The 18,944-nt window shown below is 41.5% G+C and overlaps 2 protein-coding genes across 2 annotated transcripts; both read right to left on the bottom strand.

Moving 5' to 3' along the window:
• Positions 1 to 20: 20 nt before the first annotated feature.
• On the bottom strand, positions 21 to 13,145 carry nuak2 (NUAK family, SNF1-like kinase, 2). The gene is made up of 6 exons (XM_058630946.1): positions 12,627 to 13,145; positions 5,489 to 5,609; positions 4,458 to 4,609; positions 2,909 to 2,974; positions 2,469 to 2,721; positions 21 to 2,378 (listed from the first exon to the last, which is right to left on the bottom strand). Exons 1-6 carry the CDS (start codon positions 12,870 to 12,872, stop codon positions 1,324 to 1,326), a joined length of 1,893 nt encoding a protein of 630 aa, XP_058486929.1. The 5' UTR covers positions 12,873 to 13,145; the 3' UTR covers positions 21 to 1,323.
• Positions 13,146 to 14,267: 1,122 nt separating this feature from the next.
• bysl (bystin-like) lies at positions 14,268 to 18,881 on the bottom strand. Its single transcript, XM_058630951.1, has 7 exons — positions 18,459 to 18,881; positions 17,197 to 17,353; positions 16,964 to 17,102; positions 16,580 to 16,713; positions 16,337 to 16,497; positions 15,080 to 15,182; positions 14,268 to 14,913 (listed from the first exon to the last, which is right to left on the bottom strand). Exons 1-7 carry the CDS (start codon positions 18,754 to 18,756, stop codon positions 14,559 to 14,561), a joined length of 1,347 nt encoding a protein of 448 aa, XP_058486934.1. The 5' UTR covers positions 18,757 to 18,881; the 3' UTR covers positions 14,268 to 14,558.
• Between the last annotated feature and the right edge of the window lie 63 nt (positions 18,882 to 18,944).

Below are 18,944 nucleotides of genomic sequence, written 5' to 3'. Positions count from 1 at the left end.
GTGTTTTTTTGTTGTGTTCAATCTCTCCTGAGCTCCATGGCAGACGTTCAAAACTGAGTTCAAAGGTTGCACATGGAGTCTGCACCACTTTACATGCAGCGTAAAAGGAGCTCAGAGTTCATAATCAAACACAAGTTGGCGGGTTTTTTTCTTCCAAAGTTCAACTTCATGTGACCTTCATGTTTGTTAATTGGCCCCACCTTTCCAGTGAAACTGCCACCTGTACACACACACACACACACACACACACACACACACACACACAGTGGCCACCTGTGTAGACAAAAGCAGGTTCTACGAGTTGTTCATGTTGTGACTCTTCTCTTATGTGTCATGATTATTATTCAAGTCATTATCCACATCATCCAGAGAAAGAGGAAAAACAATCAAACCACTAAACCACTCGTTTAGACGGCGTTCACTTGGCACATTCTCTCTGAGTAGTTTAAAGTAAAAATGGAGAAAAAAAAAAAAACATCCAATAACATAAGTTCTTTGGTATCCGTGAAATGCCACTTTCTCCCCCACATCCTAAAAACCTCAGTAAAATCTGGCATATATGGTACATGAAGGACCCAAAAACATTAAACCTGTGTTATTGCTGTTGTTGAGATGATCAACTTTCATAAATCTAGAGTCAAAACGAACACTGCACTTTGTCAAGAGTATTCTGTCCTTTTAAACAAGGCAATGACAGTTTTCTAAATACCTTTTACTCAAGTAATATGTCCTGTGTTTTGGTTACAACGTGCATTTCCTCAAAACATACCCTTGAAAAGTGAAAAGTACAAGTTCCTGATTGATTCACAGCAGCCCTCCTTTCGTGAGAAGCTTTTAAAGGCAAACCATTTATCATTCACCATCTTAAAAAAATACAATCTATTGTTGAGTAAGAAGGCCCCTCCCTTTTTTTTGGTGCTGTGCAATTATTTTAAATTAACCAAAATGAGTCAGCACACTGATCGATCGCTTGACGCGATGCACTTTGGCTCTCTCACGTCATCAGTAGTTTACCGTCACTTAAAAATACTGGATTAAAAAAAACACAAGTCTTTAGCCTGCTGGTCTTTAGCCTGCTGGTCTTAAGCCTGCTGGTCTTTAGCCTGCTGGTCTTAAGCCTGCTGGTCTTAAGCCTGCTGGTCTTTAGCCTGCTGGTCTTAAGCCTGCTGGTCTTAAGCCTGCTGGTCTTTAGCCTGCTGGTCTTAAGCCTGCTCGTCTTAAGCCTGCTCGTCTTAAGCCTGCTCGTCTTTAGCCTGCTGGTCTTAAGTCTGCTGGTCTTTAGCCTGCTGGTCTTTAGCCTGCTGGTCTTAAGTCTGCTGGTCTTTAGCTTGCTGCAGAGCCGCGTATAACCATGGCCTGTTTGTACGCCTCTGTTACATTATCACAGTCGGTGATGGAGAAAGCACTGTCGGCCACTCCGGACTCGTAGCAGCGGTTCCAGGGCCCCAGCAGCCCGTCCCCAAGAATCCCATCCTCTTGAATATCCAGCAGGTTGTCGGCAGACACACTTCCCTTCATGCTCGCCTTGCCCGGTTTATTCATTTTTGCCGACGCTCCCATCCGTTCCGGTAGATCCAGCTGGTCAAAGGACTCCGAGGACAGAATGCTGTCCTCGCTGATGGCCCCACTTGGTCTTGACCTGGTGCCGCCGTGCGGTAGAGAAGCTGCCAGCTGGTCTAGAGAGCCAAACTCCTGCAAGCCACCAGAAGAGAACTTTCCATTTCGTTTTAGGATGCTCTTTTTATAGGTGGGTGCTGAAGGACACACGGTTGTCTGTGGTGCCCAGCTGGACTCGCTGTTCTCAGGAGAGGAGGAGAAGTATCCCGACTCTTGCTCCGCAGGCTTCTTCAGGATTCCCTTGCGCGGAGCCGACGCAGCTGAAGGGGCATGAGGTGGCGTCGCCAAACTCGGAGCGTCCTGAGGCTCTACTGGACTTGCAGCCGGGGTTTCATTCGTCACTTTCTGCTTCACACTGTTGCGCCTCTTCAGAATACCTTTGGAGGGACGACTGTCTGAGCTCCCTTCGTGAAACGTCTGGGAAATGTTGTTCTCCTTCCGCGACCTTCGCAGAGACCGCTGTCGCACCACGTCCCCTCCGCCGCCGGCCTGTGAGCGCAGCAGGCAGCGGATCTTTGAGCCGTTCTCCAGCAAAGGTCTGGAGGTGCGACGCAGCCAGTTGGCGACGCTGGCCATCCCAGCGGGGTGTGATGTGGACGTGGAGAGCGGCGACGAGGTCTGCTCCGTTGTGCTGCTCTTTGTCTCTGCCAGTAGCGGCTGCTGGTAACCCCAGTTGAGCCACCAGTGTCCTGCAGTCTCCTCAATAGTAGCTCTGCGCTCCGGATTTACCATCAGCATCCAGCGGATAAGCCCACAAGCATCTGAATGGGGGGAAAAAAATTTAAATTAACATCACAGAATAAAAGTTTGTACAACAACATGATGTCTTTTGAAGAAACTGAAAAACAAACCTGAGGGTTTATTGGGTTTCCGGTAGTTTCCGGTGCTGATCTGTTGAACCAGTGCTTTGTGGTTGTTTCCATCAAATGGCATGGAGCCGTGAACCAGCGTATACAACAGTACACCGAGAGACCAGGTATCCACCTCTGGCCCGCGGTACGGGCGTCCGTTGACGATCTCGGGGGAAGCGTACAAGGGGCTCCCACAGAAGGTTTGAAGGAACTCGTCGCCGTGGTAGAGGTTCGACAGGCCGAAGTCTGCGATCTGCGCAGAGAAATAAACGTCTGTGATCAGGGTCAACACGGAAGACGTCAAACTCCCGACACATTTGATTTCAGACGTAAGAGATTTAACGTAACGTGTAATATAGAAATTACAGTTAAACACAATAAATCAATGTATGGAAATCCTTCCTTTACACACATGCACAGGTCTTGTTTCACGTCCGTACCTTAACATTCCCGTTGCCATCTAGTAAAATATTCTCCAGTTTCAGGTCCCGGTGAACTATTCCATTCTGAAAAAAAAAGAAAAAACAAACAAAAGAGAATGAGAACACTTTTTTTTTCTTCCCTGGAACGTCCGCTATGGTTCATTGTCCTCCGCTCTGCAGGGGGGAATGCCTTTGACTCAGGCAGCGTTTGAAAATTGTTTTCCTTTTAGAAATGCAGGTCAGCTATTTATGACATATGGGCAACTACTTGCAGCAACGGACACATTCTCTGTGGAGTCCATGTCTTATCATCATGTAGGCTTAAGGCCTTCTCTGCACAACCACTGACTTGTGTTTTAATATATTTAAAACTAACGATTTAATTCCAGATAGCCTGTTCCCCTCCTTTCAATAACCTTTCTCTTGGTTGTGCTGCTTCTTAGCGCCTTCATAATCAATCACCTAAAAATAAATGGCAATGAAATTGTTGCTTTAACTAAATCAAATTTTAAGTTGGCGACGCCGGAGCCGTCTAGCAGGCGTACAACAGTGTCCAGCGTTTGGACGGTCAAAGGTGTATCTGTAGCTACTTGGACAAGAGAAAATGTTTTTTTTCTAAGCATATTTGTTGTGATTTAACAGCGATTTTCCCACAATAATCAATAATCTTTACAACAGTGTGATTGAACTCTTCTTGAGGAGTGAGAGGAGGATGGATTCAGTCATTTTATTAGGTTACGGACGTTTTTGATGTGTGTCACAGTTGTGGCTGCGGTGAAACTTGCTTTAATAATCCCATTTATTCCGGCTACATGAGTTATCTGCGATGCAATGACTCGTTTGCATTTCTGCATTTCTGGTTTCTATAGCCATAATGATGTTATCAAGAGATGGATTCATTCATTCAGGCAGGACGCCACTGAAGGTCTTGGTGCTAAATACACGGCTCGCCACTGCCTTAAAGAGACTTAAAGTTGCATGCAAACTCTTAGGCACCGTGTTTCCAAACTGCTTTATATTAAATGGAAAAACACTCAATATTTAACAAGACACACACACTGCGTAAAGGTGAAGAGAGACGGACGGTTTACTACGGAACAATTCACTCTGCAAACATCGTCTGCTGACGGGCCACGTTATAAATGTTCGTAATCACACGGCTGTGGACTCAAAGAACAACTGATTGTGTGCGAGTGTGTGTGTGTGTGTGTGTGTGTGTGCCCTTCTGCTCTATCACACCCTCATTAAACTGTGTGTGTGTGTGTGTGTGTGTGTGCTGGCTGGCCTTTAGCATTGATGCCAGCTCTGCACAGACACAACTGTTCATTTAGCCCGGCACAGTTCTCAGAGCCTCCCAGTACAGATAAGCAGGCTGTGCAGTGAATAAGGTGCATTATGTAACGTTTAGGGTGAGAGACAGCTGTGCATCATTAGGTTTGACGTAGCAGCCCAGGCTGAAATTACACCACAATTCTGTCATAGCTGCAACATTTCTGTCTTAACGTACAATTTCCCCTTGATTCTACTCTGCGGGGAGAAAGCAGTGACCTGAGAAAGGATGCCACACCTGGTGACAGTAGTGCACCGCCGACACAATTTGTCTGAAGAAGTGCCGGGTCTCCTGTTCAGAGATGCGCTTCTTGTCACAGATGTAGTCGTACAGGTCTCCTTGGCTGGCGTACTCCATCACGATCACAATCTTGTCCTTGTTTTCAAACACTAAAACAAACAAAAAAAAGACTATTTCATTAAAAATGTAATTTAATTGAACCTTAAAACTTGAAGTGGATACTGTGTGAAGCCTATTATGCTACAATGTGATGTCAGTAAGCATGTGTGTGCATTTTGAACACATCACTGATTTCCAGCGTCCGACACTACAAGCGCCCTTGTTCACGCTGAAAAGAATAAATGAGGCACATTCACGACGACCGCGTGTGGACACAGAAAGACACCAGGCCCCGTGTACATCTGGGCGTCCGTGCTTATGTAATCTCGCATCAGTCTTCAGCACCAGCTCCTTCTTAATCAGACCCTAGTGCGTTTGCTCGGAACGTCCTGCGAACTCTGGTTCCGCCTAAAAACAAAGGTCTCGTTTCACTTCATGTGAACCAAACGCAGGGCATTGTGGGTACAACTCAGCCAAAACATACGTGCATGTAGAGAAATGGCTCGTGGTCAGACGTGGAGTGAGAATGACAACTGTGACCGTTTCAATCAACTGTGAGCTCTAATGTGGCGGAAACAGAAGATAGATGCGGGAGTTTTCTTGTTCATCGTTTGTCTCGTCTTCTCCGTCAGTAATTCTTGATGCAGCGCCGCCTCAAGTGAGGAGGGGAAATCGTTATTCAAAAGGTTCGGACCGGCTGAATGTTGCAACCGCCAAGTGAACCGAGTCTCCAATCGTACTGAGTCTAGTGGACTCGTTTTTTACTTTTTTACTACGTTTTACAGCGCATGTGAGAGGTAAACGATCTATAAATGCAAGGAAGGTCTGACCTTGGCAGGTGCCTCACTAAGGGCACCAGAGTGTGCTGTGGATTTGGATTTGGGAAATAGTACGTCTTTAAAAAGACTGAGTGATCCCTGCACTGGTACCTTCGTATATGGTGATGATGTGCGGGTGGCAGAGCGACGACATGATCTCAATCTCCCTGCGAATGTGAACCAGGTCTTGCTCATCCTTGACCTTCTCCTTTCTGATGGACTTTATGGCAACCTGGGAAAGAAAAGACAAGAAATGTTAATGTTTTCAAAAGTGAAAAAAAGCTCTAGAGCTGCACAATTGGTCAAAAATGTATTTTGACAGATAATGCACTGATTCATAATTGTCATTTTCGTGCAAATATGTATACACACATAAAAGATTCTCTCAAACAGATTTTATTTACGTTTGAAATCACATCTGTTACTGAATAAATGTTGGCCTGAATTTAAAAAATAAATATTAAATTCATGCAACGGAAACTTTGGCAATAAATGACGAGGACAGGTGAATGACGAGGACGGGTGAATGACGAGGACAGGTGAAAGACGAGGACAGGTGAATTAAGAGGACGGGTGAATGAAGAGGATGGGTGAACGAAGAGGACGGGTGAACGAAGAGGACGGGTGAACGAAGAGGACGGGTGAATGACGAGGACGGGTGAATGACGAGGACAGGGGAATGACGAGGACAGGTGAATGACGAGGACAGGTGAATTAAGAGGAAAGGTGAATAACGAGGACAGGTGAATGAAGAGGACGGGTGAATGAAGAGGACGGGTGAATGAAAAGGACGGGTGAATGAAGAGGACAGTTGAATGACGAGGACAGGTGAATGAAAAGGGACAGGTGAATAACAGGTGAATTGGCTTTATTAAGGTCCCTGAGTGAGTGAGAAAGCATTTGTGACGTTTGACCATTTTGACTGATACGTTATGTGTTTACATTTTATTTTATAAAAGTTTGCTTTATAAACTTTTATAAAATAAACTTCATACTTTAATTAAAACAATTCATGTGAGATTTGTGTCCCTTTGTTTTGTTTCTTTTGCACGACACAAGAAAGAACCCAAACCTTGTTTAAAAAGTAACTCAGTACATTTTAAACCAGATTTCCACCTCTGCCACATTGACAGTAAAGATTCAGTAAAGATATCAAACATGTTGGTTGCAGATCAGTAATTATCACCTTGGGTTTTACTGCGCATTAATATTCCCTTTAGAAACAGTATCAATATTCTTTGTAAAGTTGCACAACCTCACTAACGACAGATAAATCTTTATGGTCAGCAGCTGCGCTGGCTGCTGTAAGAACAATAAAATCATCACAGTGCAGTAGATTAGGCCCACTATCTTCACCTCATCCTCCCGTGAGAGGAACCACGGCCTGTGAAGCGTAAACTCTGCTGACTTGTTCCTAACAAGGCGGGAGGGCGGGAGAGAGGGCGGGAGAGAGGGAGGGAGTGCTGGCTCATGTATTGTCTACTGTAAATACACCTATTGTCTGCTGTTATGGCAACATTAAACAGTATCCGACTATTGGGGCCGTGTCATATGAATACAGGGATTATTCTCATGTATAACTTTGTTTGTTTTGAAGCTCAGATGCCTGGGATTCCTCTGTGTGCGTCATCAGTTTACCCCAAGGTGAAAGGGTGTCGTGAGGCACCAGATGGTGCGGGTAGAGGTGGGGATGGTGTCCAAGGTTATTATAGTTAACAAAATCCAACTGAAACTGAATTGTGTGTTTAAAAAACGGAGTAAAATTGTAGTGAAAATGTGTCTTTTAATCCTTTTGGGTTCATATGAAGTGTATTTATTTTTTCTCTGGTTTTATTTTCATTTATTCATAAAAAAGTTTTTGTTTACAATGTGGGACATAAGGCTATTTTAAGAAACCAGAAAATAATCACATTTAAGAAGCTGAAAAATAAGACTTTAATTCCTTAAAAGCACTCAAACGATTAAGCAATTGTCAAAATACTTTAGTAATTGATAATTAATCGATTAATCAAGTTTCAGCTCTAATCTTTAGTCTGTTGGCTATTTACCTTTCACACTAACTGCATCCAACTGTATGATGCAGTATGATGCACATTTTGCACTTTAGGGCTATTTTCGTGTAGATTATTATATCTGATTCAGGGATGGTTGTTCATTTGTCCTAATAAACTTTTGAAACAGCATCTTTTGCTCGGGTTTATGACACACAATACTTATTATGACCTTTTTATCATGACCTCTTGCACGTGGCAAATACTCCGTGTTACAAAAAACTAACAAAAACTAGTTAGAACTAACTCATTTTTATGCCTAAAGGAAAAATCCAACAACCTTGTTGGGGTCTTAGTGTTTGCTCTCTTTTGGAAACCCCTCAAGGTCTCAGACAGGAAGATGAGCGAAGCACCGACTTTGTCATATCAGTTTCAACACGCCAGCGTCTCCCGTCATGACTCACTGTCTGGCCTCGACACAGTCTTTCACACACACACACACAGACCCCTTTTCCTAGATAGATTCTAGGAGCTGAGGTTTCCTGTGTTTGTTTGCGTCGCCGTCAGACGGACTGAACCCACACACACACACACACACTCGTGACGACTTCACACTCGTGTGAGGTTATCAGCGAGTGTGTGCAGTCTTCGTCACCGTCTGCTTTTCCTATGCAGGAAGCAGCGAGAGGCTGATATCTCTGACATCTCGCACTGTTTGCCTGTAAAAATGACACCCGTGCTACATTTTTTTGCACCTGGGCTTGTTGCAGCAGCTTAAATGGAGCCCGACGGTAAAATGTACCCAATGAAATGTAATGTTTCACCACACAAATGAGTGCAGGTGTTTCACTCAGGTGATTCAGTTGCAGATATAGAATCTACATGTTATAACAGTTTTTGAATCTTATGGTGCACATTTCTATTTTATTTCCGTAATAAAATAGAATAATTCAACATGGGAATTGTTTTTGTTTTCCTTTAAAAGGCCTGTAACCAGTGATAAGCGCTGCCTTATAGTGGACGTTGGTCCAGAAACCACTCAAACCGATTATCAAGAGTATCAAGAGTTGACGATTCATTTAGTAATCAATCAATTGTTGCAGCCTTACTTCCCCACATGTATGAATGAACACAGGACGATCAAAAACTGAACTGTTTCCTAATCACAAATGCTGTAGATACGATACGCGATACATGGTCCACGATACCAATACTATCACGATACGACGATTCTGTGATAATCGATATATTGCAAGACAATCATTTAGCGACGCGTCACGATATCTGAACAACAAAAACGTTACCGTGAAAAGTTAAAAGTGCAGGATTTCTCAATTTATAAACAACATAGAGAACAAAGTGCATAAAGTCTGTGTATTGAACGTGGATCTCTTATCCCTTTATTGCCAAGTGTACTTTGCATTATCGTAATTATGCAACGGTGTCGGAAAGCTGAGAAGTTGCACATCAAACTCAACCATGTGGGTATTACGGTAATTTCACTTGCAAATCAGTGTCTTTGTCACCAGAGAGGAGAGAGTTGGAAAAAAGCCTGTGCATATGCAATCAGCGTTCTCCATCAAAAGGAAGTCACTTCTGGAATTCAACGTCTAATGAAATAAAACTGATAAAAAGATAAAATGTCAAGAACTGATTGAAAAAAAAACCAAGATTCTACCCACTTTTAATACAAAGTCTCAATAAGGTTGGCCTGTATGAGTGTGTGTGTGCATTTTTACATTAAATTAGGTAGATTTTAGTAGATTCTTATATTGGTGTTTATATTGTAATTTTTTTACTGTACACGTGATACTGATTTTTTATTTCAGGAGTTGCAAATTACTATGTACTCTATATGTGCAGCACATTATCTGATCACTATGTCTCACTGTTGACTTTAGAGCACCTTCATTTGTATATTAAAATATCGACATTTGCCCTGGTGTACCGACATTGCACGAGAAAGGACGTCCATATGTCACCAAATCGAAAACAATCAAAGAATCTTCTATATTGACAATAAAGTGCAGCGTTGTTTCACACTGGGATTTTAAAAATGATTAAAAGGTTCAGCCACATGAAACCTTTGCATGTGTGAACACACGGTTAGAATAACCAGGTACCAGCGTGTGCATCTGTGTGTGTGTGTGTGTACAGGACTGGTGTCACACCACTGAGCATCACCTTAATGCGTTATGTAACTGCACGTATGCACTTGGGCAACAACAACGGCAGCTGTGGTGCCATCGTTTTTGTGTCACACCCTGTGTCAAATTACAAAGTTGCCAACACTGAGGCAGGAGGTGGAAAACAAAGCACATCATCGTTTTCTCTTGTTTCCATTCGACGCCGGCCAGCGGCCGTTTGTTTGGTGTTCATTCAGAAGTTAACATTCGTGCTCATGTTGAACGTTTGAACGTTTGAACAGTGGAGGGGTTTTTGCACCTCAGTGAGCCAGTCGCCCCCGCGGGGATGAATCTCAGACACACACTCATGTTGTGTAAAAACAGTGAGCGGTCGTGTGAGAGCAGAGATGGGTGCGTAGACGAGGCCGAACATGACTCACAGTGTGTTTGTTTACTGCAGAAACAGCAGGGGGAATTCCTGCCTCTGCCTCTGCCTCTGCCTCTGCCTCGCTGCGCTCCTAAAGCACTTTCACTCACGACAAACACGAGACAAACCCTTCATCTTAAACAAAGGGCGTTTCTGATAAACACGTTTCGGCAGCTGCTGTCACATCCAAGCCAAGTGTCTGCGACTGAACCTGAAACGACTTCATTAGCGTCTTCTCATTTAATTCATCAATCAATCTTTGCATTTTCTGACATGCTTTAACCGTATCATGTTATTAGGAACGCCCAGCTATCACTGAAACAATAACCTGCATTCGTGAAAGGTTATAAAGAAACCATTTGACAGGATGACAGATATGAGCAGACACATTAGCTGTAAAAGCTTAAACTCTTATCATGAATTGTGAACTGGGGACGGAGCATCGTTTGTTTGCCTACTTACACTCGACATCCCTTTTAAAGGCTTATCTCTCTCCAGACTGTTTTAAATACCTCCCATTTCCCCCTCAGGTCACAGTGAACTGGATTCCACCTGAAAGGCTACTCACAACTTCCCCTTCTTCCTTCATCAGAGACGCAGGGAGAAAAATTCACCTAACTTCCCCCGTCTGTGAATAACTCGTTCCAAAAGAAACACTTTTTCCCCCTTTGTTTCCTTTTCTCCACAGGAGGTGATTATTTAAAACTCACTGTCGAGGGACAGAGTTACGGGAATTGACTAATAATGCTTTAGTCTTTGTGTGATGACCTGAAAAACACACTGACCTTTCGTTTTGACTTAATCACACCACACATAAACAACATACAGTCCTAGTGATTCATTTTAAAGTGCCACGGGGACATTTTTGCAACATTCTCTCATAACTTCACAACTTTCTTTTGCAACAGTTATGCAATTGTATTTGTTATGGTAGTAATGTTACAAAAACATCAAATATTTACAGAAGATGTTACAAGATGTTATAAAAGCACATTACATTATTTTCCACTAAATTCATCTGTATTTGTGCATATTTTCTGAACTTTACAACATTTTGAGACACATTTTGCGAAGTTTGGTATCATTTGCTCACTAAATTATCGACATTTGTGCATAATTTCTCAACATGACGAGACATATTTTGGTACCTTTTCACTAAATTATCTGTATTTGTGCATATTTTTGGAACATTACAACATTTTGTAACACATTTTGTAAATATTTTATGTTTTTGTAACGTTACAACATTTTTTTTCCACTAATTTCATCTGTATTTGTGCATATTTTCTTAACATTACAACATTTTAAGACACATTTGAGTAAGTTTGTCATGTTTTGTCAACTAAATTATCTGTATTTGTGCATATTCTCTGAACACTTACAGATATGAACCAAATTAATGTAGATTATGGAAAGAAGTCTTAATTTTTTTAAGATTTGTGAATCAGAATAATTTTTGTTGGAATAGTAAACTTTCAAGTCGTCTCATGCCTCACTGTAAACGAGTGATAAAGTTGGTGAAAACAAACAGCACAGTTCTCCCTCCAGTCTAAAACAAACACACTGAACTCTTAAGCAAACCTTTTTTTTAGCAGCAGCAGCAGATACAGACTTAGAATAGTTTCAAGGTTTTGTAAACGGATCAACCACAACATTAAAACACAACTAGATCTAGTGTTCTGACAACGACTTGGAAATATTGATAAGAATATTTATTCTAAAATAATATCCATAATATGTGACTGAGGACAGGGTGACATGGCCTGAAACGTGTCCCAATCAAATGTCTGATGATGTCAACTAAAAAGAAACAAGATGATTGTGGTTTTTAAAACTTCTTCATCATCCAAAAAAACTACAGAAACATTTTTAAAAAATCTGAAGCAAAAACATTCTTAATAGATATGCGTTGAGCACAGTCTGTAAACACGATATTGATGGTAATCTGTGTAATACATAGATAGATATATATATATATATATATATATATACACATACACACACATACATGTATATTCAGCTTCTTAAATGTGAATATTTTTCTGGTTTCTTTCATGAAATTATTCAAACAGAATCATTTTGGTTTGTGGGCAAAACAACACATTGAAGAGCATCATCATTTAAAAGGTTTTGAGAACGTTTTTCAACATTTTCTGACATTTTATGGACCAAACGATTACTCGACTAACTGAAAATAATGGTTAGTTTGAGCTCTAATGGAGATAGATAGATAGATAGATAGATAGATAGATAGATAGATAGATAGATAGATAGATAGATAGCCACAATATTAAAACTTCAATTTCTGTATGTGACTTCACACTAATTTTGCAGTGGTTTGACATTGTTTAGTGGCTTTGACCAGGTCAAAAATAAATGAATAAATGAATAAAGATGAGTGACAACATTAAAAGCAGCTGCAGACACACACTATTGATGAGTTTTGGTTGGTGTTCTGTGAAACTGATGTGTTCAATAAAAGTGCTCCAGCACAGAGAGAGAGAGACAGACAGACAGAGAGACAGAGACAGAGACAGACAGAGAGAGAGAGAGAGAGAGAGACAGACAGAGAGAGAGAAGCGGAGGTGCAGTCAGTGTGTTCTCTAAAAATAAAAATAAAAGCTCCTCTGTCTCTGACAAACACTCCAGTGCAGATGTGCTCATCGTAGATAAAGGTTTCCCCAGAAGGATAAATCAATATTTACCAGTCTTCCGGACCTCTCCTTGGCCTTCTTCACTTTGCCGTACGTTCCTTTCCCGAGCGTCTCCAGGAACTCGTACCTGTGCTTCAGGTTGTGCCGGTGGTGGTGCCTCTTCACGGCTTGTTTCTTCACGGGCACCGGACCCGGAGCTCCGTGTTCGTCCGCCGAAACTGCGCCGACACACGGTCTCGAGTTCGACGACAGGCGGGCAGCAGCAGCAGCACCGGAGCCGGAGCCGGAGCCGTCCATCCCGGACTGTTCAACCGCACTTTGTCCACGGAGTTTAGTGTGGTTTTCACGCGTGGACACAGTTCGGTGTCTCGTTGAGCTGCATATTTTAACGTTTCTCAGTCAGGTTTTGATATTCGGGGAAAGTTTGCCCCGGGAAGAGTGAGGAGGTGTGAGCGGATAATTACTCACTCATTCACTCATTCACTCACTCACTCACTGCTTTCACGAGAGACCTGCTGTGTTGTGTTCCGTCCTTTCTGTCCTGCTGCTGAGAGGACACGTCAAATACTGTGGAGAGAAGAGAGGGAGAGGGGGCGGAGAAAGGGAGCGCAGGTACATTTGATTTGTAACACCAGGTCGTGCCGGTGAGTTCCCTCCCTGCCATATTTGGTGTGCGGGAACTTTCTCGAGAAAAAGTTCCTGGTACTTTTCGGTGGAAATGTTCTTTTCATGACGTCAGAGGCTCTCTGTTTTTGAAGCCTATTACATTCACCTAAGATCATTTTTGTAAAGGCTCTGTTTTTATGAGATTTCTTTTTTTGGGTCAGTTTGTATGAGATATTTTTTCGGGTCTGTTTTCACAAGATTTTTTTTACGATATTTTTTCGGGCCAGTTTTCACAAGATTTTTTTGACGATATTTTTTCGGGTCAGTTTTCACAAGATTTTTTTTTTTTCGATATTTTTTCGGGTCAGTTTTCACAAGATTTTTTTTACGATATTTTTTCGGGTCTGTTTTCACAAGATTTTTTTTACAATATTTTTTCGGGTCTGTTTTCACAAGATTTTTTTTACGATATTTTTTTTTTTTGGGATATGTTTTTACGAGTTTTGTTTTCCAGGTGTGTTTTTATGAGACTTTTTTCCTAAAATGAACGACCCTGAAAAAGAAAATCCTTTTTAAAAAATATTTTAGGTGAATGTAATACGCTTCCGTCGACAACCTACACCCCACTGAGATTTCATCAAAACTTTTTGAGTTATGCACAGGTTTGACAGAGTTAACAATTGTGTTAACTCCACACAGCTCACAACAAGATTTACTGAACTAAGCATAAAATAGTTAGGGAAAATAATGTCAATATTTGCTCATAATCCACTAAATTAAACAAATGCAATTGACTAAATAAGGTCCCCAGACCAGAGAGCATGTGCACATGCTACTACATTACATCACATCACTTACATCACATTAAAAAAAGGAAAAGAATAATCTTGAATCCTGACGTATGAGATTGCCACCAAAATTGAATAATTTCTCTCATGGGCTTTAACCTTAATCCCTAATGAATTTTATCTCAATTCATCAGACTCTTAAATGTTCTGTAAATCACAAGAGCCACATCTCAATAACATCATAATGAAGTCCTGTTGTTAACTCTCGTGTTTCTCATAAAATGAACAGAAACAAATATTGTGTTTTGTGGGAGACAGTTTGGTTTTTAATCCAAATGCACACAAATATCAATACTTGTATTTCAAAAGTTATCACACTGCACTGAAAACTGCAGGGGGAAAAAAAGCTCAGAGACATTGTGATATGAAAATACATCTTCATCTAAACTGATTAAATATGTAAATGAATCCACACAGGGGGAGGAGAGTTAAAGCTCCAGAGACAATGTAATGAGTTTGTTCTGATCATTTACAGAGCAGGTACAAATATGACGTCTTTATTTGCTTCTCAGGGGGAAGAACTGAGACCTCAGTCCATTTCCACTGTGACAGGAAGTCCAATCTCAATGTCCCGCGCCTCCGAGTTTTGCAGTTCTCTGCGAATCTCCGCAGTGATGGGAGGGTGTGTCTTTATCTTCAGCAGCTCCAGCAGCGAGGTCTTCTGCTCAGAGGCCAGGTCAGCTTTGTAGCGCTGGGTCAGGGTGAGCAAACTCTGATGCCACAGAACAGGAAGCTCGCGTTTCTCGCTACGGAAGGACAGGAAGTGGGCCACCAAGGCATCCAGCACACGGAAAGGCAGGGCGTACTTCTTGTCGAGCAAGAGACGCAGGAAGATGCTGTTGGCGCCGTTATACTCCATCTCTGCCAACTTAAGCATCGCGGCGCTGAAACACAAAGACCTTGCATGTTACACAACGTTCCCTGTTACGCAACCTCGCCTCAGCATTAGCATTGCCAACAGAACAGGAAAAAGAAAAGAGAACAAGTATAAGGTTTTTTAAGGACAGATGGTGGAAACACACTGGTGTGTCAGTGAGAGGAAAACCTCACCTGGAGTGGAGCACAGGGATGGAGCACTTTGTGAGGATGCTCCCAATGATGATGGCTTCTCTGAGAGTACATGTCCCAGTTTCACACAGAGGAATCAGTATACCTGTATGACAGTATATAAGTATATAAGTATATATATGAGAGCAGAGCACTTCCATAATACTTGATACTGGGAACGATTTTTAGGAAATTTGAAATTGATGTGGGATCATTTGTGATTTTATAGTTCCAGTACATTGTGATTAGAATACACTGAGACATGTTAATATGGAAACAAATGGGGAAAAACATTGATTCTTTGATGCATCACGGTTCAGACGTGGACGATTCTTAAATAACGTAAAATAGACGGTTCAAAAAGGCAGAACTCCGAAGTGCAGCACGCGTCACCCAAACACTATTTCACTGACCCGGTGATCGCGACACGCAACAACGAAACCACACAGAAGTCACGGCCTAACTGGTTAAAGAGGGTAGGATTGTAATGACCCGCGATGCTTGGAAATCTGTTGCCACCGTATCGTATGCACTATAACAACACACTTCACTGATGACTGAGGCTAATGTCACATGTGCGTGATTCATTTTACATTTTGTCTTAAATATGTGAATTGTGATTCAAGATTTTACTTCTTTACAACACAGTTGCAACTTTCCAGTTTACACACATTTCATTTAGGTTAATAAATGATAATGGATAAATATGGATAATGGATAAATGAGTTAAACTCTAATTTCTCGTTACAAATGCACCGTTGTTAGAAATAGCGGTGGGTAAGTGGTGAGTGATTAAACATAAGTCGTACACGATGTAATATATGTTTTAAATTCCATTTAAATTTGTTTTCATGTACAAAAATCAACCTCAATCATTCAAAAAAATAATTAAACTTGCCCAAGTTAGAGCGCTCATTCCCACTGTGAGGAGTAAATACAAAGCGGTGTATTTCTGAACAACACTGCCACCTTGTGGTCTTCAAAAATAAGTGTCACTAGTAACAATCAAACTGAGGCAAGTTGAAAACACACAGGACATATTTTTGAAGGGTGATTTGAACAAGTTAAATATGAAATATAAATGACTGTTATTTACCCTGTGGACACCTGTAAACATCCTCAGAATAAAAGTTTCCTAAATTTAGTCTTGAAATTAGAAATCCTAAAAAACTATGAATCAATGACGTCATATCTTGTGTTTGGAGATTGTTGACAGTGTTAACACGCTAAAGCCAGTGTGAAAAGAATGTTCCGTCTCACCTTTAAACCACGCTCCTGGTTTGAACAAGGCTTTCTTCAGGGCACTGTAGAGATGAAAGTTGAGTTTTTTGTATTCTGCAATATCATCCCGCACTCTGGGCAGTAACACCAAGTTATAAAACCTCTGGGCCATTCGTTCTTTGAGATTGGAGGAGAATATTCTATAACAAAAACAGAGAAAACATAAGACTCTGTAATCCTAATGTGTCCGTCTCTTTGTGGCCGGCTGGGGGACCGTCTCACCTTGTCGCTTGGTACATAGCAGCAGCGGTCCACGTCTCAGGCTCAGTTAAATATAAAACCTGCTCCCAGTTTGCAAGAGCTGGGATTATTTTAAAAGCCTTTGGCAATTTTCCACTGCGATATTTTGACAAAACCTGAAGCAAAACAACAAGAAATGATCATTTACTCTTTCACATTTAACACAGACACTAAAAAAAGACTACTGCTTCAGAATAAGACATATTCAAGACATTGTATTTTAGTTTGTGAAGAATAATAAGACTATTCTACTTGAATGAACATGGAGAAACATTATTTAACTACTTGTGAAAATCATAATAAAATAATGTAAACTTCTCTCTTTGTGGTGTTCACTTCTAAATGTAGATTTTTAGAGCAGCTCACCTTACCGACACCTTTGTACACTTCTATTACCCTCGGGTCCAACTGGGGCATTGGACACCCCGACACCTCAGACATCAGTGTTCCCACCTCGGTCTGCTTCTCCGTGATCTTCTCCATGATAATATCGGCCAAGGTCCGTCTGCACAGGCCACACAAATAAAACAAGCCAATATTTAAAAGAAGAAGAAATCAAACTGAGGGATACTGATACGAGCTATCACAGTATCACTTGCCTCACTGGCGGGTTCTTATTCATGAAGATCTCAATGGCCTGCTCATCATCAGGGTCAATGACGACCTCCGTGTCAAACTCAGCATCGGTGTCACCGGCACCTGCTGCCCCCAGTTCAGGCCACTCCTCATCTGAATCTGCATCCTGAGAGCTGGACCCTTATAGTTCAAGTAACACAACAAGACAAAGCTGGTTACATAAACAGTCAGAGTGATGTTTGTAAGAGTAAGTACACATGCATGGTAAAGATATCTCTTCTGTGTTTTTGTCATTTTTAATAAAATGCATTGGCTGATTATTTTTAATTGATTTGCCTATTACGACTCAAGTTGACACATTTTTGTTTGGTCTCAGAAACTTGTTCAAAGACACTTTTTAAATGTGTCAGTGAAGTGATGGATGGTGTTGGTCATGACATCTGTTTCATTCTGAATGAGGGCTTGTCGTGTCAGCACAGGTTTAATGCTTCCACAAACTGAGGCTGGATTACCAATCATGTGATGTGGACATCCATTTGTTAGGGAATTAAAAATGCACAATAAATTAATGATATTGCACGTTGTTTCTCACCTTCATTATAACAGTGTTGTATGTGTATTACTCATGTAAAGGGGAGGAAATGGATTCTGGTGCTCATTTTTGACCCACAGCTTGATGGTAGGTCGAGAAAATGGGGGGGAAAAAAAGCCTAAATATAATTTAAATACTTTATGTGAGCGAGGGCATTTTTTTGGTTCAGTAGCAGCAGCACATGAAAATGTCTTCATTGATAGGAGCAAAAGATTTGGAACTTTAATGTTTGAAACGGCTGGTTATGGTATCAGCACAACAGTGTTATTAAAAAGAGTTATAACAACTGTATCGGGTTGATATGGGTCAAATACTGATCAATAAAAAGTAAAGTATTGGTAAATAAAAAGTTATTGAACAGAAAATTGTAGACACTGAACATTTTGTATACTTTTGAAAGAATGAGAACTAAAAGACATTATTTCCAATATGTGTATTTGCCATTTACTAACTGTGTTGTTTCAGGTTGCAATTTTGATTTAAAACATTATTGATTGGGCCATTTCTACCCAAAACCTTGTATAACATCTCATGACACAGAGTACACAGAGGTGCATGGGAAAAATGCCCACATATTCATATTTAGGGTGCATGTTTTCTGTATACCATTTACTGAATGCTGACTATTTACTATGAACTACATAGACAGACATTCACCAAACCCACACACAACATTAAAACCCACATACTCACCCAGAACCGTGATTGGTGTCTTCTTCTTCTCCGGTGCCAGGCCATATTCAGTCTGAAGCTCCTCTTGCTGAATTCGGGCCTGTTGTAAGATCTTCCTCGACAGACGCTCGTCCACGTACTTGTCTTCTTGTTCTTCCCGGCTGTCCCGCATCTTCACTCGGCCCCGGGGACGCAGCGTGTCCGCCTGTAGGATCTGGTCCGCCAGCGCCACTGTTCCTCCTCCTCCTGCTCCTGCAGCTGCGGCTTTTTCTCCTCCTCCTCCACCACCTCCTCCTTTGGTCTTCTTCACTTTAGGCATCTATGCTCTCTGGTAGTTACAACAGTGGAGGTTTTACTTCGTTAACCGGAGACGAATAAGTACTGTAAACAGTCACTTGTTCAACACGTGCGGGTGACCATTGCCAGGGAGAGGAAGTGACGTAGTTTAGACGTAAAACGTATGTAATATTAAATAATACCGTAAAATACTAGTAAACATGCTGTTTG

This window comes from Solea solea, chromosome 6 (assembly GCF_958295425.1).
Source record: "Solea solea chromosome 6, fSolSol10.1, whole genome shotgun sequence".
NCBI lineage: Eukaryota > Metazoa > Chordata > Actinopteri > Pleuronectiformes > Soleidae > Solea > Solea solea.
The sequence above is the reverse complement of the archived record's forward strand: the minus strand, read 5'-3'. Positions and strand labels throughout refer to the sequence as shown.